The 27,954-nt window shown below is 32.2% G+C and overlaps 2 protein-coding genes and 1 pseudogene across 2 annotated transcripts; 2 read left to right on the top strand and 1 right to left on the bottom strand.

Annotated features, from left to right (window-relative positions):
• Positions 1 to 4,923: 4,923 nt before the first annotated feature.
• LOC144548569 (leucine-rich repeat receptor-like serine/threonine/tyrosine-protein kinase SOBIR1 pseudogene) lies at positions 4,924 to 6,594 on the top strand (annotated as a pseudogene).
• Positions 6,595 to 17,983: 11,389 nt separating this feature from the next.
• On the top strand, positions 17,984 to 20,129 carry LOC144548515 (heavy metal-associated isoprenylated plant protein 22-like). The gene is made up of 3 exons (XM_078297206.1): positions 17,984 to 18,158; positions 18,264 to 18,339; positions 19,686 to 20,129. The coding sequence occupies exons 1-3, from the start codon at positions 18,072 to 18,074 to the stop codon at positions 19,976 to 19,978; spliced, it is 456 nt and encodes a 151-aa protein (XP_078153332.1). The 5' UTR covers positions 17,984 to 18,071; the 3' UTR covers positions 19,979 to 20,129.
• A 398-nt stretch (positions 20,130 to 20,527) lies between these two features.
• On the bottom strand, positions 20,528 to 26,039 carry LOC144548514 (peroxisome biogenesis protein 3-1-like). The gene is made up of 7 exons (XM_078297205.1): positions 25,861 to 26,039; positions 25,414 to 25,575; positions 24,857 to 25,056; positions 23,406 to 23,527; positions 22,360 to 22,487; positions 21,542 to 21,778; positions 20,528 to 21,205 (listed from the first exon to the last, which is right to left on the bottom strand). Exons 1-7 carry the CDS (start codon positions 25,872 to 25,874, stop codon positions 20,956 to 20,958), a joined length of 1,113 nt encoding a protein of 370 aa, XP_078153331.1. The 5' UTR covers positions 25,875 to 26,039; the 3' UTR covers positions 20,528 to 20,955.
• Positions 26,040 to 27,954: the final 1,915 nt, after the last annotated feature.

Here is a 27,954-nt window from a genome sequence, read left to right as displayed (position 1 = left end):
CTTGAAACTTATACAGCAGGTAAAGGACATCTCAAACACTTAATTATGAATTTGACGCAATTTTAGAACTAAAAGATTAATTAGAAATTGCAAAACAAATCAAGGTCTGTAAAATAAAATAAAACAGTAAAAAAATCAAATCATCTTAAGAGCTTACAAATAGCATTGATATATGCTTCTGGTACAAGCAGGCATGATACATTCCAATTGATGTGACTATATGCTATAAATCAGAAATTATAAAGGCTTACTTCATGTGTGCTTTGACAATAAACTCAGCAATTTTGAAAGGTACCTTGCAAGGATCCGATCAAGCAGTTGACCTCCTTTGCACAACCTGTATTAACAGAAAGTCATTAATCACCTCCAAATATCCACACTGAAATTTGGAAATGACTAAGCATTTCACGCAATATACAGCCCACTGGTTATTGATTCATCATTATTATAATGAAATAAGGCCTACTATTGGTTTACCTCTAATATATAATCACTTAATTTCGCAAAAAACGAATACGATTCAACATCTATCAGTTGCTTCGGCTGCTCCTCCCCGTCACCTCTTGTTTCGCATTGGTCAGGATCGACTACTAAAATAGAAGAATACAAGTCATTAGTATCAGGCACAATATGTACTAGATAACTTTGACATGATAATTATAACCCAACAAAAATACCAACCTAGAGATTTAAGCATAAATATGTCAATTCCATGCAAACATGCAAAATTAAAAGTATTTATGCCTATATTATATAAGAAACCATTCACATTCGTCATGCATATGCAATTTGAAATTCACATTTGTGGTCAAGCAAACCCAGTAAGACTTCAATCGGAGTATTAGTAGCAACTAGATTTACGGTCAAATGAATTAGCAAATTAAGACAGGAAAGATAAAGTACCTAAAATTGAGGAAAGGAAACGAGCGCCTTTTCTCTATCTCTCAGTTCTAAACAAGGACGAAGTGGAGATGAAGGGAGATGAAGAGGAGAGAGGCGGAGAGGGAAGAGATCGCGGGCTAGGCGACGCGACGGAGAGGGAGAGAGGCGGGTCCGTGAGGCTGTGCGGCGTGAGGCGTGAGAGAGGGGAAGAGACTAAGAGTCAGTCTTAGGTCGAATGACTTGTTCAATTGTTCGTGTTCGAACAGGAACCGAGTGAATCTGAGTTCGAACGACTAAATGGGTTACCAAAGGCCTATCAAGCTCGGCCCGGTTCAACTAATCCGAACTGAACTTCGGGCCTTATTGATTTCATCCGATTAGCAGGCGATTATACTATTCAAATAATATACTGTTCAACTATTTTTCAATTTTGTTCGGCCCGTTTGTCTATGGACAAATCTGTCTAATTAGAAGGCCTACTTCAATATATTCTATTTACCTCTCAACTTTTCTCATTATTTCTTATTTACCCTTACAATTAGTTCACAAACTTTAGGTTTAATATTTTCTATTATACCCCTCCTTTATTTCATCTCCGTCAATTCAAACAAAAACTTACCACTATGTTGTGCCAGATACCGGCACAGTATATATTTAATGAATTCGGCCATACTTTTGCTGCTGCAAGGTCTCTTTCTCTCTCTCTCTCACTAGTGCTCACAAATGCACTGACATGCTTTTATGTAATTACGTATATACAATTGTTGCCATAAACTGGCATTTTGGTACAGTTTAACAGCCATGGTCAATTTCTTTTTGTGTTTACTCAGTCTATACCAAAATCCATAATAACAACCAGATGTAGTAAATCAAATTTTTTTTTTTGATCAAGTAGAGGTTTATAATTTATATGTCACAGTGATTTCCTACTAATTAATTATTAAATTTTTAACCGCAGTGAAGGCCTGCAAATATAGTACATTGCAAGCTACTAAAATATGTTCAAACCTCAAATTAGATCTCTGTCCATGCACAAAGCACCCTAGACTGACCTCTAATATGGTACCAAGTCCAAACTCAGCAGCCAAGTACTAAGCAAATACCACTGGTATAGTGCAATGCACTAAAAAATATCAAATTTGACCTCTGCTGGTAAATCAACAAGTCTGGACTGATACAAGGACCAAACTGCAAAAGTGATTACACCAACATGTAGAGCATTCAAAAATACATAGAATTGACATAAATTTCAATTTATTTGAATTTTTCTACAATTAGTTATAAATTTCCAAAATTCAGCTTTTGAAAAAACTTTAAACAGCCATAACTTTGGCTAGGAAAATCGGATTTGCATGTATGACCACTTTTCAGAAAGGGGGGATAAGACGTATCCGGATTTTGCCCGTAATCAAATAATTAGTTAAAAACCTAAGAGATTATTCAAGAATTATCTGGAGCGGAGGCCCCCGCTGCAGAGGCTCATGCTACAAACACATTTAGGTTTTTTATTATTGGATTGTTATATTTTATGTTGTATTTTATGTTTGGATTGTTATTTGTTATGTTTAGTTTGTTAGATTTTATGTTTGAATTGTTTATTTCATGTTTCGATTGTTAAATTTTATGTTCTAGACTTAACATTTTGTCTTTCTTGTTTTGTTATTTATCTATTGAAATAAAAAAACAATTTATCACATTACAACAAATAAAATTATAATAAAATTATAACCCTAAATTATAAAATATTATAGTAAAACATTACACAACAAATTTATAACAAAAATTTACGAAACAATAACATATAGAGTAAGGCTGGGATGCTATGGATAGCATAAGGTCATCCGTACTACAGTCTCAAAAATCTATCGTATAAACTTCAAACTTCGATTTAAGTAGCTCAATAAATTAGTTATATAATAAACTTGTAGTATACTAATTTTTGCTATTTTTAGATTTTTTTTTACTATTTTTTATGATTTATAAAAGATGGACAAAAATGACTAAATAATAAAAGAAAATTGTCAATATTTTAAACTAGTTTTTGTCATCTTTCAGGAATGCAAAAAAATTTCAAAAATAGTAAAAATTAGTATTCCACAAGTTTATTATATAACCAATTTATTGAGCTACTTAAAACGAAATTTGTTACAGTAGAAATTTATAAAGCAAAGTTTTTTTAAAACACAAAAAGACGTGATTTATTAACCACCTTAATTAGCCCGTCTTTTTAATTTTCTCCAACATCGATCATATACCAATAACAACAAAATATAAGAATGTTTCTATTAATAATGTGTAATGTCTAAACAGAACCTAGATATCATATTCAACCAAATGAAAAACCCAAACAGATTCGAAGGTCCTCGTCAACAAAAGAGCAACATTTAATTCATTTAAAACACAAGTTCTTCCCCTGTTCTCCAAATTAAAAAGCCTGAACAGTGTAGAGGGTCTCATCAACTCAATACTGGTTCTTACCCTATCAAAATAGTAATCATACGGGGGTAGTGCTATAGCTAATATAATAATTATTTTTATTATTTACTAAATACAAAATATTATACACATTCATTTCACAAATAACAATCATACAGGTAGTGCTAATATAATTTAAGCTTCATTGGAATTTATTTACCTATTTTAATGATTAATTAAGTGTGACATAACTACAAATAATAGTTTGGAGAATGGATATTCATTAGAGATGAACTAGGGTGTTCTTAAGTACATCAAGCCCTTTGGTGAACTCAAGTCTAAAACCTGTCAAATCGATTTCAAATTATGAATCCGAACCGTTGAGACCCGCCTATTTTACGAGCGATGCGTCTACATGTGAAAAATTTAAACATTCGAATTAATTTAGTATAAAGTCAAGCTGTCAAAATTAGAAGCTTAATAAATTAATTTTGATACATTCGTTTTTTGAACTCTTTTGACAGCTTGACTTTATACTAAATTAATTCAAATGTTTAAAATTTTCACATGCAGACACATTACTCGAAGTGATACATTCGTTTTTTAAACTCTTTTGACAGCTTGACTTTATACTAAATTAATTCAAATGTTTAAAATTTTCACATGCAGACACATTACTCGAAAGATAGACATGTTTCAACTGTTCGAATTCATCATTTGAATCCGATTTGATAGGTTTTAGACTTTTGAGAAACTTAATGAACTTAAGAACACCCTAGTTCTACTCTATTCATTACTCATTAATATATATATTTATAATTACTCAATTGAATAAAATAGATTTTATTCCGTATCTTTACTCGTTAAATAAGGAAAATAATATTTACCGGGTAAACAAATAAAATGGTACCATTAACACCCCAGAGTACAGTTTAGTGACGCTGACTGATTCGACTACAACAGTGTATTATTAGAATCTATAATTACAAATTTACAGTTAAGCCCAACTTCAGAGATATAATATTTTTATTTTCTTTGGTCCCGCTGATTGATTCTGAAGGGCATTTTCGGTACCAGTGGGTGTCCCCAGATTTTACGCTCCACTAATGAACAGCGTCGGCGTAGGTTCAGTGCTTGACTTCATATTCAAAGTCTTCCCCTCCAATAATTACATTATTAACCATTCTTAACCGATCGTTATCAACACCGGATCTTCTTCTTCGTACGTACCAGACCGACTGACACAAACGATTACCCAACATATAATAAGGAGCATTTGCATTAGTCTCTCCTATTTAGCATTCTCTATACTATTCATCTGCCGCATAAATTCCATGTCACATCAGTCTCCTTTCCTAGCTTGTCAGTCTTCGCTCCACCGGAGACCAATAATCTCCCTCCATTGAAAATAACAGAAACCTGTTGTTCCGATCCCAACCATTGATTTTTGTTATTTTTTGTTAAGATTCACGCATGAAAAACTTCATTAAAATAAATTTGCACATGAAAAAGTTTGAACGGTTGAGATAGGAGGAATAACAGCAGATTTATTTGCCCCTCCGTCATTTCCCCAAAACATCCAAACCGTCATCTCCCAACTTCTATTTTTCTCCAAACAGCGTCTTATACTCTTATCTGCGGCACCTTCGAAGTTTTAAATTCCACAGCGGTGAGCCTTCTTCCCCTCACCTAACCAATCCATGGCGCTTTCTTCTATCTCAATTCCTTTTTCTATCCTCCTGCTGTTTGCTTGCTCTCTCCTCTTTGCTCAATTATCTATTTTGGATGCCTTCCACCCGGTCCGCAATGATCAGGAAGATCCATACCGCAGAGACCAAATCACGTTGCGGCGTCCGACCCGTCATGTTGCCCGAAGACCCACTTCGGTTGGATATTACTCCCATAAGAGAACATCCTCCTTGCCTCACCAGTGGATCCTAGCCGAGAAGAGTAACAGCACGGCCAATTTGACCTCCAATTTCACTTCTCAAACCAACAGGAGATACAAACACAAGGTCCGCAACAGGATACTCGGCTTCATAGCCGGTTGTTTGGGTGGCCTCATCTCAGCCTTGATTTTACCTGTGTTTTTCAGATTTTTGTGGAATTGTTTCCGTGGACGGTATAGAAGTTCATTGAGGCCAACCATTTTCATGCCAAAAGTAATACACGTCGGAGACCTCGCTTTCTTGGAAAAAGAAGATGAGCTTGCTTCCCTTGAGGTAATTGGCCAAGGTGGCAGTGGCAAGGTGTATAAATCCCAATTACCAGGAAACCCTTCAAACACAGTTGCTATAAAGCAAATCATGAAACGGGCGGGTGGTGGTGACCCAACCAAAGAGGAGACAAACCGCCTTGACAAGTGGATGCGACAGATTAAATCAGAGATCACGACAGTTGGCTACATCCAGCACAAGAACCTGTTACCATTGGTTGCCCATGTTTCGCGTCCAGATAGTCATTTCTTGATCTATGAGTTCATGAAAAACGGTAGCCTGCTTGATGTCTTGATGCAAGTAAAGACGGGGCAGCGACAGCTTCACTGGCTTGCTAGGCTCAGAATAGCTGAAGGCATCGCAGCTGGGTTAGAGTACTTACACATGCACCACAAGCCTCAAATAATCCATCGCGATTTGAAACCCGCAAACATATTACTTGACGACAACATGGAAGCACGGATCGCCGACTTCGGCCTGGCAAAAGAAATGCTTGATGCACACACACACATCACGTCATCCCATGTGGCCGGTACTGTCGGATACATAGCACCGGAGTATTACCAAACATTAAAATTCACAGAAAAGTCCGACATTTATAGCTTCGGAGTAATCATTGCGGTGCTGGCGATGGGGAAGCAGCCAACAGACGAGTTCTTTCAAAACACAGAAGAGATGAGTCTGGTGATGTGGTTGCGTAACACGATGCATGCAGACAATGCAGCAGCCGCGATCGACCCTGTTTTGGCTAGTGGAGATTTCGACGAGCAGATAAAGCAAGTGCTGAGGATCGCGTGCTTTTGCACGGTTGACAATCCCAAGGAGCGGCCGACCAGCCAGGATGTGAAGCGCATCCTAACCCTCATATCCAATTACATATTTCTAAGATCTTAATTTTGACACTTAGGCAGATTCTCCCCGCCCAGATTATATTATTATTATAAATCTCATAAGGTGTAAGTGGTGTCGATTTAGATTTATCTTTGTCCATCGAAGTTGGATGAACAGAGTTTGAATAGTAGGGTTGTAAAAAACAACATATATATATACAGGGATTCCCATATATTGTACCATACATATATCAATCATAGATTCATAGTTATCATTTTACTAGATAACAACTTATAACAAAGGTGTTATATAAAATTGACTGGCAAGGAACAGTCAATGCCTGTTTTTTATTTAAATTCTAATATTTATGTTCTGATAGAAAAGTAAAAAAATGTACAAATTTAATGTACATATAGGAGTATATGTCGCCGAGGGTGAAGGTAATTCCACAAGAGATCTGAAAATGTCCAATTTGGTACAAGGCAGAGATTGTTTCCAGGGTGGAACTATCTCTTCATATTTCCTATATAAATTAAATATGCTAAAAGAAAGCCTCATCAGTAAGACAAGTCACACAAAAATAACATAGGCTTAATTTCAAACAATTGATCCCATATGCATGATTTCAAAGAAATTCTGAAAAATTACATTTTGCTCAACAGTGGACAAATAGTTCTCCGGCCAGTTGCATCCTCTCTGATCTTCTCGCACACATTTTCATGAGCAATAAACTTTCATGTTTGTAAAAATGCATTACATATTATGTTGACAATTTAAAGAATCAAATTTTAACTAAAAAACAAATAGAATGTATAATTTAGGTACTTACATATAATTCTCTGGACGCAAAATCCAACCATTTTCCGTTCCTGTTATGGGTCAGCAACCATAAATCTAAGTCATCGATCTCCTCATTTGTTTCCTGTCACGCTGTCATTAAGAGATTTATTTAAGTTCAAACACAATTAATGGCTATAAACCAAAAGAAGAATAAAAATAGTACATACATTTTCATAACTTATTAAATTTGTGAAAAGGACTTGCTCCCACATCATGATTATTGAACTTCGTTTTTCCTTGATTTGCTGAATTTGTGTCACTCCTCTTCTATAATAGATAAATATGAACATATTAATTAGTTTGTTACGATTAGTTAAAAGTTAAAAATTAATATTATCAAAGACGTGTTTTTCTGATTATTCTAAAACAATGTTTAAAACAACTTCAAGCATTTAATTACTGTTAAAGAGAATTCTTTTTTTTTTATAAAATCTGTTAAAGGAAATAAATCATAGTAATTATAATAATAACTGTAATTAGGTAATAATTGTTCTTTTCTATTTTATATTTTCTTTTTGTCTATATATTTGTACAGTATTAATAACATTTATATCAAACCCTAATAACAGAGGCAAGTTCACCCTGTGGCAGAGCACTATACCCAGGGATAGTTTTGGATGGATCATAACTCATATTTATAGTAAACACTCCTACAGTACACAGAGCCTATAGGGAGTTCATCGCATTCCGAAAAGAGTAGTACTTCATAACCAGAGTGACTTTCAAGTTTTATCCACAATACTTCCTCATAAATCTTATGCCAGTGGAAAGACATCACATGGTAAGCTATCAATCAGGTGGTACCGACAACTCCTTGGCTACTCTAGCAAGTGCGTTGGCTACAACAAAGTAGACACTTTTTGCGAGAAAAAAAACGTATTTATGACGGTACTCCCTCGCAAAAAGAAAAAATTGAACAATGAAAGTAGTCTGTTGCAAAAAGTCATTTTTTTATCCTCGCAAAAAGTGTCTCATTCTTGTTGTGGCGCTTTTCTAGTAAGTTTGCGCTTTCAACCTTTTCGAACATTTCCTTCTTCTTTAGATAGAAGATGAAACATGAAAAAAATAGAGTATCCAAGTCCCCTTCTAGAAAATATTTCAACCTAGCCCTTTGTTGCCAATAAGACTCATCTTCACAAAATATCTTTTGTAAATAAGTTTGACACGTACTCATGCCACCTACTAAAATAAGACTCCTCTAAATTGTCTGACTCATTCCTAATTAAGTTCAAAATCTTCAATTTCATGCAACAACTGTTTTTTTTAATCCTCTTTTGTTCATCCCTTAACTTACAACTCCATCCCCTCAACTTCTGTCTTAAGTACTGTAGCTTAGCCCCTATATTATCCAAAATAATAAAACCAGACCACCAAACTTCAAACAACTCCTTAAAATCCGGACAGCCATGTTTTTTCAAACTTATAATTATAAGTTTTAGGACTCAAAGAATTATCTACCTTAAGAATTGAAGGGGAATGATCTGAAAATACCCTAGGTAAAGAATAAATATAATCCTTTGTTGCTCAAATTGGTAGAAATGCTGCTCTTCGCAATACCGAACATATAGAGGTTTGAGTCCCTCCTCCCCCAAAGCCTAAAATGGAATGCCCTTGACTTTTCCTATGGGGGTAAAAAAGTCATGATCAGGATATATATCGAACACGGAGTAAAAATTTCCACTTTTAATTACTACTACATTAGTGCTTTATAATTATCAATCGTACCTAAAATTTATTTGTATCCAAAAGAGGTAAATGAGGTGCTTCCACACATCCATATTGAGCTCTTCAGGCTTGTTTTTAAGATGCTTCTCATCAGTTGCATATCCTCTTTGATGTTTTCATCATCTTTCAATTCTCAATAATCATGTAAAACAATATATTATACAAACAACTTGCACAAACTTACCTTGTACTAAATAAAATTAGTCTATGACCTTCTCTTTCTTTTTCTTTTTTACTAGTAAAGAGTATGCACATCATAAGCACAAATGTATAACTGTAAAAAAAAAAAAGGGAATTCTAATTACTAGCATGTACTATTATCTGATTCATCTCCTTGTTATTTTTTGGTACTTGAGACCATATTTCAGCTCCTATATGTGGAGCATAGTGCCACATTTGAACTACAATGTCGTCAATGAAAGATGGCCTATTAGCAGTTTAGCACCAATGGCGCCACCAAGTGTTGTAGAGAACTGAATTTGAAGTTTATTTTGATTATTTGCATGCCATTTTTTTTTGTTTCCTTGTATCCCTTAACTGTTCCTCATTCATTTCTACCTATAAAAGAAAATACCTAGTAAGTTCATTTCTATCTCATATGATGCCTTGTAACAAAAGAAAAAGAGCCAAATCAATGCAGATTTTATATATTAAGTTAATTAACAAAGGCACAAAACAAACATTATGCATCATTACCTGGGAGATTTTCGGGTTGCGTATAGCAAATACCTTGCTCTTCTTCAAGAGAATGAATGAACTGATGGATGAACATATGGGGCTTCTGCACTCAGTTCAATTAATTGTTTGCTTGAAAATTGAGTTATATACTAACAATGAAAACTCAATTTTCAAGCAAACAAATAAGTGAACTGTCAGCCCCTGACAGGAGTTTCAAAAAAATTTAAAAAATAAGTTTCATCATCTTTGCATTAAGTGAAATCCTGCAATAGAAGGGATAAAAAAATCAATGAGTTATTGTTTATTATAATCAAAATCAACTTGGAGGTACCACTGTACTTTGAGCCCTAAAGAAAATTACTCCTTCGGTTTTACATTGCACCAGTCTGATCAAGTCCCTCTGTAGTAATCATATGAAAATATACTTGAAGACCAAATTATATATTTCCGTATATATGGGTCATAATGCAAATAAATAATGACCATATTCATATCCGAAATTATAACGTGCAAGCTATGGTACTTTGCAATTCGCGGATTGTTTCGTGCATTGAATTCATATCTCTGTCTTCAAAATTCAAATAGCCAATAGGAACTGCTCAACATTATTATCATATGAAAATATACTTGAAAACAAAATTTATATTTTTTTGGAAACTTTTTACTATATTTTTTTGATAGGTAGAAATCACTAGTTTCGGCTCGTCCAGAGTTTTTAGATCAAGTGATTTTCTAATTGTCTCAAAAAATATAAAATTTGGTCTATCATCGATCTGGCATCCAGCAATGTCAATCCATCTCTGAACAAACAGACTACCCTCAACACACTTGTAGCATTAATTCAGTAACTAATTATACAGTCCGGCAGTAAATTAGTCTCATATAGTTACTAGTTAGAAATTGATTTTAAAAAAAAAAAAATACTACCTGAGATGGATCCACATTCCAATCGAAAAGAATGTGGGCCCTCTTCTCCCTCACCACTCTGCCACTCACCGATCGACCCTTCTTTCTCATCTCCACACAAACGCAAACCCTAGAGGTTCCTACTTAAGCTTTCTCCCCGAAATCCTCAAATTTCAGATCCTTCACCAGTTTACCTAGCTTGAAACAGTCATGGCGAAGAGGGGGAAAGTGCAGCTGAGGCGGATCGAGGATAGGATGAGTCGATCGGCAGCTGAGGATAGGATAAGTAATTTATAGGCAGGAAGAGTATAGGGTTCGGAGCCGTCATCTCCATTTTCAACCTCTCCATTTTTACTGTTAGAGTGTCTTAAAAGTTAAAACTATTATGACTCCTTGACCTAAATGGAGAAAACATTTGGTAAGCGGTGTCTTCAATTTGTCCTTTCTAGGCCCCTTGTGTGGAAACGTGACCGCCAATTTATATAACGGCTACTGCGTTCAGATACTTGAAACAACAATAATATTACTCAACACCTTAAGTAATATCATAATTTGATTCAGATCATGTCAAAAATAATATTAATTGAATTAGATAAAATATTCTTCTAAACATAAAACATAAAACAGATTATGTAATTTGTCTCTGTGATTTTCTTTTTCTCGGAAATATATAGTTTTAATCCATGTGACTCAAACCAATGCAATCTATCCATTTTTTAAAATCTGCTATCAAACATGTGACTCAAATTAATGCAAGCTTAAAACACAGAAAATGCACTTGTTAATTTTAACTCAACGATATATTATCAGTCCATACAATTAATTAATCGGATTGTTTATTTAGTAATAGGAAAAATTGGTTTTGGTTTGTTGTAAAATCAAGATAAAGAAAAGAAACAAGATATAGAGTATATAAAAAATGACAATTACTTTATTTATATATTTTTCATATATACAATACAAGATTATAATATAAGATTACAAGCTTCTATTTATAGATCACAAATTGTAATGAATAATTATCTCAGTGTTGTCTAAATAAATTTACAACACCGAGTTATCTAAATAAATTTCAATATAAATGGGAAAATAAATTTCAATTATTAATGAGAAAACAAATAGAGGTGATCAATATTAAGAATTCTTTTCTGGTATTATTTATTAATAATAGAAGTTCGAACTGACCCATTCAATCCAAACTTCCAATTTGGGCCAAGCTGGGCTCAGATATTGTCTGTGTGTGTATAAAATAAGTTCGGAATTAAATATACCTGGTTTATATTTATATATGAAATAAGATTAAAATTTAATTTGAAAAAATGTTTCATCACACGAGCTTTTGTTATTCCGATGAATTTGATTCATTTCAATGTATATTGTAATAAAACGCACAGCTGAATGGATTAATCATTCGGTTTATGTGAGATCAATTAATCATTTGGTTTATGTGAATGTCATGCAATTAGTATTTGGTATGATAATGCGTTTAATTAGGTGGTTATTGTTCAAAGTGTGATGTTTCCTCTAGTTTTCTTCGCATCTATTTTTTGGACTTAATTATAAAACGAGGCAGAAATAACAAGATTCTATTGTTATGATATTTTTATGAAATTTTGGAACTTTGTTTTTATAAAATATAAGATAGTGGTGGAAATTGATAAGCCATGCATTCTTTCTTTTGAAGAAGCGAATTTGTACTATATTTAACATCTCTTATATATGAAATTAGGACTAACGTATATTTGTTAATTTCTTATATATAAAACATCGATCTCATCTAGTTCTTCGTATTGACTGAACCGAATTTTGAACTTGGAATAAACAACAGAAATTGCTTTGCTTAGGGACTCATTTGTGTTTCTTTTCTTTTTTTCAAATCAAACTAGCATCTAATTTTTGTAGTTAGAGAGGGAGAATTTTTTGTGCAGTTGTCTCTGTATATAAACTCTTTTTTTTTAATTAATATATCTGTCAGTGGTATTTCGCCACCGACCATCAATAAAAAAAAACTAGTATCTAATTAACACAGTGTGCATTTTTCACTATAGGAATCTATCTATTGCCTATTGAGGTGTGAGATGTAAAGATGAGAAATGTTGTTCCTATATTTTAAAGTTTTTGAAAGAACCACAAATGATTACTAATTTAGTTTTTTGTTTAGGGAACACCACAAGATAAGATGACTGGTGGTAAAGAAGAACATAATGCATTTTTCTATTCTCTCGTATCCACTGACACTCAGGTGTGACCCCCTTTTATTTTAATATCTTTCATATTTTGGTTGTTTTGCGAGTAACACTGGTTCATGGTTCTGGTATCTGTTAGGTGCAAAGTAGCACATACTGGCGTACCAGTTTGCACAACATTGACAGAACTGTTTATTTACTATATAAATTTTTAAAGCTGGTTTTCTATTATTAGCAGGAAATGTACAATTCTGCTAAAAAATGGCAATTTCTTATTGACTAATTATGTTTCTCAAGTTGGAATTGGAATTGATTAATCATGTTTCTTAAGTTTTAAGTTTTGCTTATATTTTAAGGTTTTGGGTTATTTCGGAAATATGTTCTTCATCTTGAGGGTTGTTGGAAACATCAAATGATGCTAGGTATTAATTTCAAAGAAGTATCAGTTTTATATTTTTGTACTTGATTAATTTAAGTATAGATTGACAGTGATATATGTTTAAAGTCTAATCTCTATTTAATTAAGTTGCCCTGTTTGAAGGTCATGCTAGACTTTTCTCTATTATCTATCCAGGTTTTATAAATACTAATAACAACAGATTTTTGTTAATTATCATTTGAAAGGGTGAACTGTGTATAAAATTGCATATGATTTATCATTTTGGATGCATTAAAATTTTATATATGATTAACAGTACTTATCTTAATTTTTTTTTTAAAAACGTTAAACAATTAGGCGTGCTTTTTGCACTACAACAATGTAGATACTTTTTGCGAGAGAAAAAACAAATTTATGACGGTACTCCCTCGCGAAAAGTACCGTCGCAAAAAGAAAAAGCTGAAGAATGAGAGTAGTTCGTCGCAAAAAGTCACTTTTTTATCCTCGCGAAAGGTGTCTCATTCTTGTTGTGTTGATATTGTGCGTATGAATTTTGATGCATTAATTTAGAAAGGTTAATCTTGTATAAATTTTTAATGCGTTTGAAAAAAGTAAAAAAAAAAAAATGTACAAATTTAATGTACATATAGGAGGGTTTATTCTTTTTATTAATAATTTTTTTTGTACGCATAAATTCTCAATTTTCATGTGATAATTAATTGACGGGACTGGGATGATAATTGCTGGGCAGCGAAATCTTTTTTCCTAGCAATATTGTTTTTTTTTTTTCTGGAATTCTTGAGAATCGGATAGACATACAAAATTAATATTGGAAATTTTTATTTATAGAAATTATTATTAAATAATAAATGAAAGCATAAAGAGTGCCTTTATATTTTGATGCTATAGATAGATCCGGAAAAAAAAATTAAGATATTGCAGTACTCTTTTCTATTTCATAAATTATTTCAGCCACTCTTTCTATTTCAAATAATCTCTTCTATTATTTCAGAAGAAATCTCAGCACTCTTTCTGTTCAAAAAAATACTCAGCTACTATTTCAGAAAAAAAATACTTCTATAACATTAAAAAATAAAGGTACTCTTTATGTTTCTATATATTATTTTATAATAATAATTTCTATAAATAAAAAATTCCCAAAAATATTTGTGAGGCTGAGGGTTTGAAAGATCAGAGATATGTCGCCGAGTGTGAAGGTAATCTCAATTATTGTAGCCCTTGATTAGACTGAAATTAATGCGTTGCTAATTGAAAAGTAAAGGGATATCTTTGCATCAAGCCACATTGAATAATATTCTATCTACAATTAATAATAGTTGCTGTTCCGTCTCCCTGAAAATGAAGAAATATCAAATTTGACCCTGAATTATGAAAATATATAAATTTTTCAACAAAAGACCTTATAGTTAGTTTATTAACAACATAGATAAGATCGTTTCATTTCATCTGGGCCAATACATGATTCTCACTACATTTTGACAGCATATATGTTACTGAGTGTGGCTAGTATGATATAGGTGTCAGTATGATATAGGTGTCATATGACACCAACTATAAAACTTATTGGATATATTTCAAATGACTAATCAAAACTGTTCAAACCGGTTTACTTTATGAGTGATACATTTACATTTTTTTTCTAGTTATTTTAGTATCAAATCAAGTGGTCAAAAATGTTAAAAATGAATACATTAGAATTAACTTAAAAACTCCCACATTTGACCGCTTTACTTGATACTAAATAAATTCAGAAAAATATAAATTTTGCATGTAAACGTACAATTAATGAAGTAGATCGGTTTGGACGGTTTGAATTCACTGTTCGCAGTCGATTCAATAGATTTTGGAGTAGGTGTTATATAGGGTAAAATGACACTGATGTCATACTAGTCAGACTCTATGTTACTAGCTAATTATACAGAGGTTGATACTTCATGTTTATGGTGCCTTCATTTAAACCTGATTAATATTGTTTTACAGAATTCTATTTTTTTTCTTTTACTCAAGTTGTTAAATTTTAGGACAAACAAAGAAAATATATACTATGATAGCGAAATACTTTTTTTTTTTAAATAAAGAAGTTAAATCTCTAAGTGCATGAACATAGTAATACACACTCTGTATGCAACTTTTAAGCATAAATTGGACCTAATAATTAATAGAGCTCTATCTCAAATTCAACCATGATTCCAAAGGCATCAATCTCCACCAGTTGTAATATATCTGGTATTAGTAGTGCCATGTCATGCAACCCTAATTAATATCAGATCTCATATGGCATTGATACACAGTGACAATGTTCGTGAATTATTTGTGAATTATTCGCGAATAATTCGGATTTGAACCGGTCCCAAGCAATCTCTATATTATTCAGTTTCCCGAATTATTCACGAATTTTATGATTTTTTCCCGAATTTTCCAAAATGTTTGCGAACTTTTTAATTATTTTATTTTATTTTATTTTATTTGGCTCTCTAGACTACAAATAAGTATACAAATCTATCTGAATTTTTTCAGAACTTTTTTAAATTATATCTGAATTATTTTTGGATCATGAATTTTTGACCCCGCCAAATCTTTCCCAAATTATTATATTGTCACTGTGCATTGATATAATGTTTTGGACTATGGTACTGTTCAAGTCAATGCCACAAAAGATCCGAAAATATCAAATTTGGTATAAGGCAGAGATTGTTTCCAAGCCAACTGCCTTTTATGATTGGTCATAGCATTTAATTTTTGAAAGCTCCTTGATTTGAGAGTTTATATTGATTGGAAACATATTTATTAGTTGTCTTTCAAGTTTGAACTTCAACCCCATATTTTAGTTGTTTGTATGTACTATGTTCTTCTAGATTAATTGCCAATTAATAGTGGGATATATTATATTAATTAACAACAAATTTAGTTGACAATTAATCATATTGGCATATGATTGAAGTATTAACAAAATTTTAAATAATAAAATTAGACATCTTCTCTATAATTTATAATTTGGATGGATTTTGTATTAAATTTGGTATAATTTAAAATTTATGTGGTTAATAATCATGTGTTGATAAAATTCGATATAAAATAAATAGATTGTGTATTAAAGTTGATATAATTTTAAATATTGAATGACTCAGAAATTGATACTAATAATGAATTGTAAGGATGAAAATTGCTTGATATTATTTGAATAACAATTGCTCAAATTGCTGACATAGCACACACAACAATATATTGGAATTCATATTGTAAGTGGTCATGCACACTGATCAGGGACGGACTAACATGGTGCAGGAGCAGTTGTTTTTTCTTCTGAATTTTGAGTTTTAGTGGAGATCGGGATGTTTCAATCGACTTTGCTTCTATTTACAAAAAAAAATGTCCTCCTCTAAATGTTTAATTTGTAATTGGGGTTAAATTTAGAGTTAAAATTAAAATAAATTTCTTAAATTATGATTGGTAATTATAATTATAAGTTAAAGAATAAAAAATAACAAGTTAGGGTGTTATAAAGTATAAGTTAAAGCATTGTTTTTTATCGAGTACCTAATTAGTTAATGAGTTTAAATTCAATTAGCTATTTAAACCTTATTTGATATTTTTTTTGCCCTTTCCCCTTGACAAAAGTTCTGGATCCGTCGCTGTACACGCTCTTGATTTAATGCACAAACAAGGATAATTTTTTTTACGAATTATTCATAAATTTTATATTTTATTTTATTTGGCTCCCTAGACTACAGATAAGTATACAAATTTATTTGAATTATGTCTGAATTATTTCTGAATTATGAATTTTTGATCCCATCAAACCTTTCCCAAATTATTAAATTGTCACTGTGAATCAATATAATGTTTTGGAGTATGGTACTGTTCAAGTCAAGAGATCTGAAAATGTCCAATTTAGTATGAGGCAGAGAATGTTTCCAGGCCAACTGGCTTTTTATGATTGGTCTTAGCATTTAATTGTTGAAAGCTCCTTGATTTGAGAGTTTATATTGATTGGAAACATATTTATTAGTTGTCTTTCAAGTTTGAACTTCAACCCCATGTTTTAATTGTTTTGTATGTTCTTCTTGACTAATTACAAATATTGAGATGGATTATATTAACAACAAAGTTATTTCACTATTAAACATATTGACATATGATTGAAGTATTAACAAATTTTAAAATAATAAAATTAGCCATCTTCTCTATAATTTATAATTTAGATAGATTTTGTATTAAATTTGGTATAATTTAAAAATTATGTGGCCACTAATCACATGTTGATAAATTTGATGTAATTAAATTTGGTATTACAAATATTTTCAAATTCCAAATGATATTGAGCCTGTATGAATGGGAAAAAAAATTGTAGCGGATTATTCATTACTTTGAAGCTTATTGTTTAAAATGAATAGTTGGAATTTGGAAGGACTAAGCATATAAAAAATAATTTTTGCATTGAAATAGGCTCATTAAACTGTCTATAGACACAAGTTTATAACAAATATATTCTTATAATGTTAATTCTATTTTAGTTTTTACTTCTTATGGTTGGTTGATGAAGACAAAATAAAAATCTTTAGAGAATGCACATCTCAATAACAAGTTAATTGTAAATATTTGTGTGACAACTGTAAAATTGGTTGTAAAAATGTAGAATAATTGTTAATTGTCATATCAACATTTATAATTGTCAATTGCATGAATGTAAAATAAAAAATATTAAAATATTGAAGGACTCACAAATTGTTATCAACAATGAATTGTTGGGGTGAAAATTGCTTGATAATAACAATTGCTAAAATCTTCATTAATTTCAAGCAACCCCTCCTATTAATAAAGAACAAGTTCAAGGACCTAATTAGAAAGTTCCATAAAATGTTCATAAATTATTTCCAATCAACCTCCCTATAAATACATTTCCTAGGAGCTATTTGCCATCATATCTCTGAACTCTGATCTCTCTCTGCCTTTCCAAACCAAAACCAAGCTCAGAGGCAATTAATTACAACAATGGGTGCACTGGACCATCTCTCTGACATGTGTAGTACAACCGAAACAAGAAGAGCTCTTCAGATTAAGAAAAGAAAACCCTTGCAGGTGAGATTTTTTTTGTTTTTTCCTGGATTTCATGAGACATATCTTTTATCATTTTTTTTTAATTGGTCTATGTTAAACAAACATGTTCTGTTATTCTTTTGCTAGACCGTGGATGTAAAGGTGAAAATGGATTGTGATGGATGTGAAAGAAGAGTAAAACATGCTGTGAGCAATATAAGAGGTACTTATTTGACGGATTTGGCTAATATGCTATGGGTTGCATAGAGGCCTCCCGTGCTACAGCTCAATATTTGAGTTTTCAAAATTCTAACGGTCGATCCGAACCGTTTATCTTGTTCTTCATATTAATATGTGCTTGGAGACCAAATTTTACATTTTTTGGAAATTTGTTACTATTTTTTTAGAATTATTGAATATCGCTATTTTTTATGGTCCAGATTTGTCTGAAAATCAACGATTTTCAATAAATCTAAAAAAATAGTAAAAAATTTCCAAAAATGTAAAATTTGGTCTCCAAACACATATTAATATGGAGAACAAGATGAACGGTTCGGATCGACCGTTAGAATTTTGAAAACTCAAATATTGAGCCATAGCACGGGAGGCCTCTATGCAACCCATAGCACCGTAGCCAAGTCCCTTATTTGACATCATTTATCTCTCTTGTTTAGGTGCTTTCCATTCAATGCATTAGGAAATTAGCCATATATATTTTGCTTAATTAGACCCAATCTAACATACTTTTAGTACATCCAGAGCAATTATTACATTGTTTACCTCAAAACAAATAAGAAAATAAGAACTTATTTTATAATAAAGTTAAGTTAGCATGAACTTAATTAAACTAATTACTATATATGGTGGTAAAACATATTAAATCGGCTTCAAACAACATATCTAAATTGTTGAAACTAATCTACTTTATGGGTGATTCCTCAATTTATTTTTTAAATTCATTATTCGTCATTTTTTTTTATTGTTTGACTTTATACTAAATATAACTAAAAATTAACAAATTTGGCACAAAAACACATCTCTTATGAATAGATCAATCCGAACGATTTAGATTCGTTGTTTGAAGCTAATTCAATAAATTTTAAAATTATGCTACCTTAGTTAGTTTATACTAGCCTTAATTTACTCTGTATAATAATATTATATGGTACCAGATATTTAATATGGTAAATAATTTTTTTCCCTTGGCCTGTCTAAAAATTTAATTTGTTTTGGTTTGTTCTTTTTTAATTCCCTAATCAAATTCAGCACCTCAAAATTTTGCCGTCTTAAGGTCTTGGCATAATTAAGCATCTTTCTCTAATTTCCAATACAATTGAAACAAAAATATGAAAATTGTAAAATAAAAATAAAAAAGGAAATGGTTGACAACTAAAAAAAAAATTTACTTGTCACATTCCATTACTCTCTATGGGAGTAATACATCCTAACTACCTTGACAGTTATTAATTTTAAGTGAAACCAACTCATCAGATATTACAAAGTATATAATGCATATAAGCCCACAATTTCTTCTATATTTACTAAATGCATGTTTCTTTTCTTTGATAGGGGTTACATCAGTTAATCTAAATCGGAAAATAAGCCGGGTGACGGTGACCGGCCATATAGACCCGAAACGGGTCTTCGAGAGAATTGCTAGCATCGGCAAGAAAGCAGAGCCCTGGCCCTACGTGTCATACAGCTTGGTGGCATATCCTTATGTCGGCGGGGTCTACGACAAGAAGGCCCCGGCAAATTTCGTCCGGAGTGCACCACAGGCGATGCCGAGCCCGAATGCAATAGATATCAAGTACATGGCAATGTTTAGTGATGAAAACCCTAATGCTTGCTCTGTTATGTAAATAAATATAGCGTGTTAAATGTAAGGTGTCGAGTGTAGATGCATTTTTGTAGTGTGCTTCTACTTCTGGTGACTTGTAGCTTTCTTCTTTTTTTTGCTTGTTTTGTATGTATTAGTATCTATCAAATATATAGTCAGTATTAATTAGTTTGGTCATTTACATTTTTGCAAAGTGGGTGCTGAATTATTACTATTTTTTTCTTTTGAGGTCGCTACAGATGGTCAAAAGATATTTCAGAGCTAAATGAAATGCAGAGGCTATTTACATCTATATATATTAGACAAGGAGTTCAATTATATCAAATTTATACTTCAATACACTTTCTCGACTGAGTGCACAATTGATTCTCTTTATCTTGTCTTATTTATTTATTTATTTTTCTTCTTTCTTTTTTCCTCTTTTCTTTTATTTTGGCTTTGAGAGAAAGAGAGATCCATTAGACCACTACCTTTTTCTTTAAACACAAAAAAAAAAAAAAATAGTAGAGAGAGAGAGAGAGAGTATATTTGATTTCTCACTAGTTAAGTCCAATATAAATTGTAAAAATGGTTCTTCAATAAACTAATAATAAATTATTAATGCTGTAAATAACCAACCCAATCAAAATTGGAACAATGTTTACAAACAAATACAAACATATACTGCGTATTCTAAGGACAAAATTGATATCCCAAAAACAAAAATGTGCACATATATTGAAAGTTTATAGCACATATCTTCAACTCATCATCTCTCTTTCTTTCAGACCTCTCTCTCTCCTTTAACATTTTCCTTGTAAATTCTACGCATGTAGTGTCAAACCTTTCAAAACAATACCATGTCATGGGCACCCCTTGGCAAGTTAATTTCCATTTTACAATGAAAAAGGCATTAATTTTTACATGCTAACAACTTCTTGATGATACATCAATTTCACCTTGAACATTGGTGTTGGTAACCAAAAAAAAATCAAGCTGAATTTTTAATTTCCCTAATTTTCAAGATTCTAGGGTCAAATCAGCATAAACAAGTGTGTAAAAAACTTCAATCTCAGGTACACGAAGTAGAGTGGATATAAGTTTATTGTTTTCGGGCTCTGCTAGAAGGGGTATACTCATCTGAGATACACGTGGCAAGAGTTTCGCTAGGGCTAGGGGGGCGGTCCCGCTAATTTCTTCCCCCATTTCATCAATCAGCAATTCTACTGCTTTTTTCATTGCTATATCCATGATCCTACCAAAATCAGGTCTGAAAAATAAAATAAAAGGAAAATTTATCAAAAAGAAAGGACTAAACTGGGAATTCTATTGATTTTTATAATAAGATCCATGGTAGCAGTATTGGACTTTTCAATGGTTTTACCTGTTTTAGCAATTGCATTTATATTTATATATTTATCAATTCTACAGCTTTGTTTAAATGATGTAAGACAACCTAGTGATAACTATTGCAAATTTTGTGTTGATTCTACATTTATAACTCTATTGTTCATTGAAAAAATAAAAGATAAGCCCAAAAAAATAAAAATAAAAATGACTAAAAAATGTAGATTTTTCTAAAGCATGATAATAAAAAACAAAATACCTTAATAATATGGTACGGGTCTCAGACATGAGTTGTTCGAGCTTGCTCATGTCTATAAGGTGGGTCAACTCGTCAGAGCCATTTGAGGAACCCATTAGCTTTCTGTAAGTGGAGACATCTTCAGGTACTAAATAGCTGACCCAGAATGTGGGCCCCTCAATTTTCACAAATAAATCCAATATTTGTGTGATTGTCTCTTGCAGCTGGTCAATGCTGAATGTGTCCTTTAGCTGTTTCCTGCATTTCAAATTGGATTATAAATTCCATCCTATTTGTAGATTTGTAGAGGATGGTGTTTCTCGAAATTTCAAGATAATAAGAGGCACTATTTGCAAAATTCTTACAGTATTCTGAATATAATCATATGTGTGAAGTAGATAGTCAATGTTAATAAGATACTTATAAATTAAACCAAATACTTCATTATATAAGCAAAAATCGTCCACATTAAATATTTGGAGATGCAACTAACTGTCATGTAAGTACAAGGGAAAAGTGTGTGTCATTATAATTGCCAAGTTTCTGATTCTATGCATATAGTCATGTATCGAGTTAATATTGGGGGGTGGGGGGTGGGGGGTGTGTGTGGTTAAGAGCAAAGGGTAGTTCAGTACTATTCACTTGATTTCCCTGATTTCAATTGTTCTATCCTCTGTTTTTAGAAGATGGGGGTAATTTGTGAAAATTCTAGTACAGTTGTAACACCAATTTTGTTATGTATTTCACCAGTAGTTTAATTTTTCACTTTTATCAAAACAAAATTCTCACCTCAAAATTGAAATTTCAAAAAGAGTTAAATTCAGAAAAGAAAATCATACTCTTTAAGCACCTCCATGACAGCGCTTTGCATGTTAACTAATAATGTATTAATCCCATGTGTGCATAGATAATCAGCTGTTGCAAGGAACTCTTCCCGACCATGACTTCTCAATGAATCAGAATCACCCTATAAACAAATTATCAATGATTCTGTTATAATGGGGCAAAATTTTAGATTTAGATCAATGCTGGTAATTTAGCAGTTATAGTGGGGCAAAATTTTAGTGTAAACATAAATTACAATTACCTTGAATCGCAAGCTTATTTTTCTAATTTTTTTTTTTGAAAAATAAATAAATAAGGATACTGCACCACACCATTGCTAATTTTTGGTGGTAACAAGTAGCACCAGCTTATCACATAATATACTCCATTAACATGACGATTTCAGACTGTTCTGTTAATATCAGTTCAAGACATTAAATACTCCTATGTAAAAATCTCATTTATTTATTTTTTTTAATCCTTCAAAAGAAGTGGCATCTAGTGCCACTGACTACAGCTGAAATAATTAAGGCATTACTGGGTTCAAGATAAAAATAGTAAAAGAAACAGCGATGCCAGTCGGTACCAAGTATTTTCATGACATCAGCCTCTTGTACCGACCCCAAAGCTAATCTAGATCACAGTACTTCTATTCACAGCCCACCTAAAGTGCCAACAACACCTCTTCTATTCTCTCCTCTACTGATGTGCCATATTTGCAAATAACACCAAACATTTATCACTTTCGCAACTAACATTAAACAACTTTAGGGGTTTTAACATATAGCAGCCAGCCACTAGATTAGGTAGATGGAAATGTTATTATGTTCCTAGTTGATGCATTATTCAATGTAAAGAACAAACTAAAATGAATCCAAACAAACTTAAGTCTCAGTTCCAAAGTTTGTGTAATTAATTTAACTAGTGTGAAAAGGTCATTGCCTCGATGAAAAATATTTACATACTGTTACTTGTAAAGGTCAAATGCACCTTGCATATATTATTACTTGGTTGCATTTCCAAACATATTATTACTAATTAAAGAAACATAATTTTGTACCTGTTCTTCAGCAGTTCTTGCAATATCAAGGTAGAGATGTCTCCCTAAAACATTTACTTGAATTCTAACATAAAGGCTTAATATTGTTACGGCCCACAGAGCAGCAACAGTTCGTGTAAAACCTATATAAAAACAAAAAAAGTCAAATGGAAATTAAAATGAGGTCCAATAAATAATTATCTAGCACTCCACAGCTGTGTGGCGTATTTATTTTGCATATAGGTCCAATATTACCATATTTGCAAATATACAATCAAGGTAAATTCAAAGCAAAAGGCTATGGCATTCATACACAAAGGAAATAACTTGACAATCCTGACAAATAATAAATAATTTAGAAATCTGGCAGTTGGAATGTAATATACACGTTATGCACATCATACACATAAAAAATGATGAGATTTTTATGTAAGTTCCAAGTTGATCAAATGACTAGAATTTTTGCAACAATCCATATTTAACAACATTCGATAAACTATCAAATGACATTTAAATTGCATAAAGATTAATCCAACTAATAAGATTAACAACCTGTTTATAAATTTATTTTAATTTTATAAACTTTTCTGACTTAATTTAAGAAATGTTGCAAATGTGGTCAAGTTAAGCTGATTCGCATCCTCTGAGATATCTCATATTTTGCTTGACTTTTTGGAAAATCTCAACCGTTCAAATATGTTCTGCACGAATCTCAAAGCTCAAATAATACTGCCCCCCTGCGCTATCCCTGAATAGGCACCGGACAAGTCAGTCACGCAAAATATGAGATATCTCAGAGGATACGCACTCATCGATGGATCCCAACCCAACCAAAAAGTTATTTTTATTTTAATTTATAAACTCAACTAGAACTGTATTGGAAGCAAGGGTAAAGGTGTCAACATTTAACAAAATGTAATATTTTCAAAATGTTAGTTTGCAATATGCCCATTTTCAAAATGTTAGTTTGCAATATGCCCATTTTCAAAATGTTAGTTTGAAAAATACTAATATCTGCTTGCAAATGCCTCAAATAATGTTGCATCTAGGTGCAAACAGAAAAAATTAGTTTGCAATATGCAATTATGTCAAAACACTTGCATATTTTTTGCAATAAAGAAAAATAAATTAAATTTATGAACACATCAGATATTAGTATTTTACCCTGAAATCATGCATAAACGAAATTCATGCAATTAAAATCTAGAAATCAATTTACTATTAAAATGACAGTCTGAATATTGGTTTGCTTTGTAAGACTATGAATGAATTATGACACATTAGGGGTGATTTGTTAATCTTCCATGACTCAGCATTTCTGAAACTAACTACAAAAATAGGCAAAATGGAATGCAAATATCAAGAGTACTTTATTCTTACTTGCAGTCATAGTATTATAGTAGAAGTTTGGTCATAAACTCATGATCACAATTTGCAAATAACAACAAAACAAAAAAAAGTCAAGGGCTTACTCAAAATCTTGAGACGGCCCCACAGCTCGATCCTATCCTGAGGGCTGAGCACGCCAGGCTGTCCCTTCCCTTGCATAAGCCGGTCCCGCAACTCTGAAAGATCCAGCTGCTCCAAAATCCGTGCACGCAACTCATGCATAGCATATGGCAATGTAGTTGTGTCTGATATCTTTTGTATGCTCTCGAAGTGGTTCTTTAATCTGATTATTCACAAAATCAAATTTCCATAATTCACATTTAAAAAAAAAAAAAACTTTTTACACCACCACATAAACTACACTTGCAAATGATAGTCTACATTTAAGGGAAGGTCAAGTCAAACAGTTACTCATTACAAATCTATCTTACATTCGAACACACCAATCTAAATTTGTTTGGTCAGTTGTTATTCAATATAAGCTTAGAAAAAGTATATAGCCAAAGTGCTTCATTCATAGAACTAATCTTAAGTCTTAACTAATGGCTGTTGTATGCAAATTCAGAAAAATCCTACTATTAATTTGGATACAAATTCAGTAACAATGGCAAGAATGGAAACATTTAATTGTTGTGCTTACTGAATTTTCATGAGCTCCTCATCCTGTCTCTCCCTCTCTTTCTGACGATTTAACTCGAGCATCCTTCTCTGGTGAGAATCCCATAGCCTATAAATCACATAACCTCCTCCGGCTGCCCCCAATCCGATCAATATCTTTCTCTTATGCCGACCCCAGAATCCCCTAATTTCAATATTTAACAATAAACAACTTCATTAGAAAATAGAATCCAACCAATTAACTTTGCATAAGCTCTAATTATGGCTAATAGTGGCCTTAAGTATATTATCACTTCTAATCCAACTATTTCTATAGTACCAACAATTTCATTTAGTAGCTCAAATTGGGTCAATTTCTGTAAGAAAAGTGGAAATTCCATAATTAATAGTAACAATTTCAGAGGAATAAGTATTCCCGACCAAAGAGAGATAGAGAGAGAGAGAGAGAGAGAGAGAGAGAGAGAGAGACCTTGAATAGAACATGACTGCGCCAACTCCTTAACGGACCCAAAACCCAAAACGCAAGTCCAATAATGGAGCCCTAGTCAAAAACAAAAAGGGTGAGTTGCGGCACAGAGAAGTTCCAGTCTTTTGCTCGCTGGGGAGGGAGAGGAGAGAGATCGTTTAGAGTTGGAATTGGGGAAGCGTGCATAGAGGTGGGCTAAAGAGAAGGGATATGATATGGACCTGTTCTACCCGTATAACCTTCAATGACAGTGGGTCCCATTTTATTCTCGCTGTTTCCTTGAGATTTTTGCTACCGTCAGATGGAAATAGCCGCTAGGTTATTACAACCGTTTTTTTTTTTTTTCATACCACTCTCAAAAATCAGAATTAAATGAATACCACCTGAATAATCAGATTTCAAATTTCGCCACGTTCACAGTGTGAATCTGCGGACAGATTGCCAACCCGTTCGCGAAATGGATCTACGGACTGACCCGCTCGCGCCCTGACCCGCTCGCGTGACCCGTTCGCACCCGTGGATCTGCGCACCAACCCGTGGATCTGTGCACTGACACGCTCGCGTCATGACCCGCTCGAGTGACCCGTTCGCACTGTGGATCTGCGCACCGACCCGTTCGCACCGTGAATCTGCAGACGGGTCAACCCGTTCGCAGATCCACGGTGCGAACGTGGCGGAATCTGAATTTCAATTTTTCGGATGGTATTCATTTAATTCTGATTTTTGAGGGTGGTAGAAAAAAAACAAACGGTTATTACAAACACACAAAGTTTGGGGTAAATATTTTAGCAGAGTACTTTTTACTTCATCCAGCTCACTGACTATAAAATTAAAAAAGGACTATACATGGTTTGTATGCTGCATGAAGCCAAAACTACTCTGTTAAAATCTTTACCCAAGTTGTTGAGTACTTTATTTGTGTGAGGAAAGTGGTTTTAATTGCTTGATTTTTCTAATTTTAAAGTTCTCAAAAAGTATATCTAATATTAAACTCATTTTTGAAAGTAAAAAAAAAAACTCAAAGTGATATGTGCATAATGCATTGAGGGAGAGATTTATAAAGGGCGGTGCTATTTAAAAACAAATAATAAATTATTGAGCGTTCTATCTTCGTACTTATTTTATACTTATAAAAAAAATCTCCCCATAAAGTAGTATTTAATAAGAACTTGTATCAAATATGTAAAAAGAAACTATTAAATGCTATTGAAAAAGAATACAATAATGGCTTTAATGATACTGCTATTTTGAGAGGTAAATCCTCAACTCAATTTTTTTTCTATTTTGACATCAAATTTAGTAGTCACCACATGCACATTTTTAACATTTATTTTTCATAAAAATATAGAAAAAATATTTCTACATATTCAAATCTCTCCATTAATGTCGCAATGAAGAGAATATATTATTTCATAAACCATATTTTATCTCTTTTTTTTTTTACAATGCATTGAGACACAAACTTATATAAATAGAAAAATGTCTAACTAGTATTAAAACACAAGTTCTTTTTGGAGGAGGGTTCAAATGTCTCTATTTTTTGTGCCTCCACTATGTCTCTATTTTTAAAACGTTAATAACTCAAAATTTAAATTATGAATGTCAAAATAAAACCATTAGATGTGATCTATGTTATTCTCTCTATGTGCTCATGAAAAATTATCATATTTCGGTTTTGTTTATATGTGAATCAATAAGTTGAAAAATCAACGTCTAGAAATTATCCACATTAGTACGTTTTTACAAGTTCTTGATGAAAATCAAAACAAAGTTGAAATGTCATAATTTTTTACACATGGATAAATAAAATGACATAGATCATATCCAACTGTTTTATTTTGACTTTTAAGTTTTAAGTTTTGAGTTATTAAAGTTTTTAAAAATGAAGGTACGATGGAGACAAAAAATTTGAACCCTCCTCATTTATAATATAAGATACCGATAAAATTTATTATGTGAGGCTAAACTTTGACGTCTAAATTTCATATATAAAGTCATAAAAATTGACAATTTTTTTACTACTGCACCAAAATTTATTTAATTTATTTTTGCCTTAAAGTTACTTATTAATTTGTTTTCCAATTCATTTATGATTTT

Source organism: Carex rostrata, chromosome 33 (genome assembly GCF_964058835.1).
Source record: "Carex rostrata chromosome 33, lpCarRost1.2, whole genome shotgun sequence".
Taxonomy (NCBI): Eukaryota; Viridiplantae; Streptophyta; class Magnoliopsida; order Poales; family Cyperaceae; genus Carex; species Carex rostrata.
Note: the sequence above shows the minus strand (reverse complement) of the source record. Positions and strands in the feature narration are given on the sequence as shown.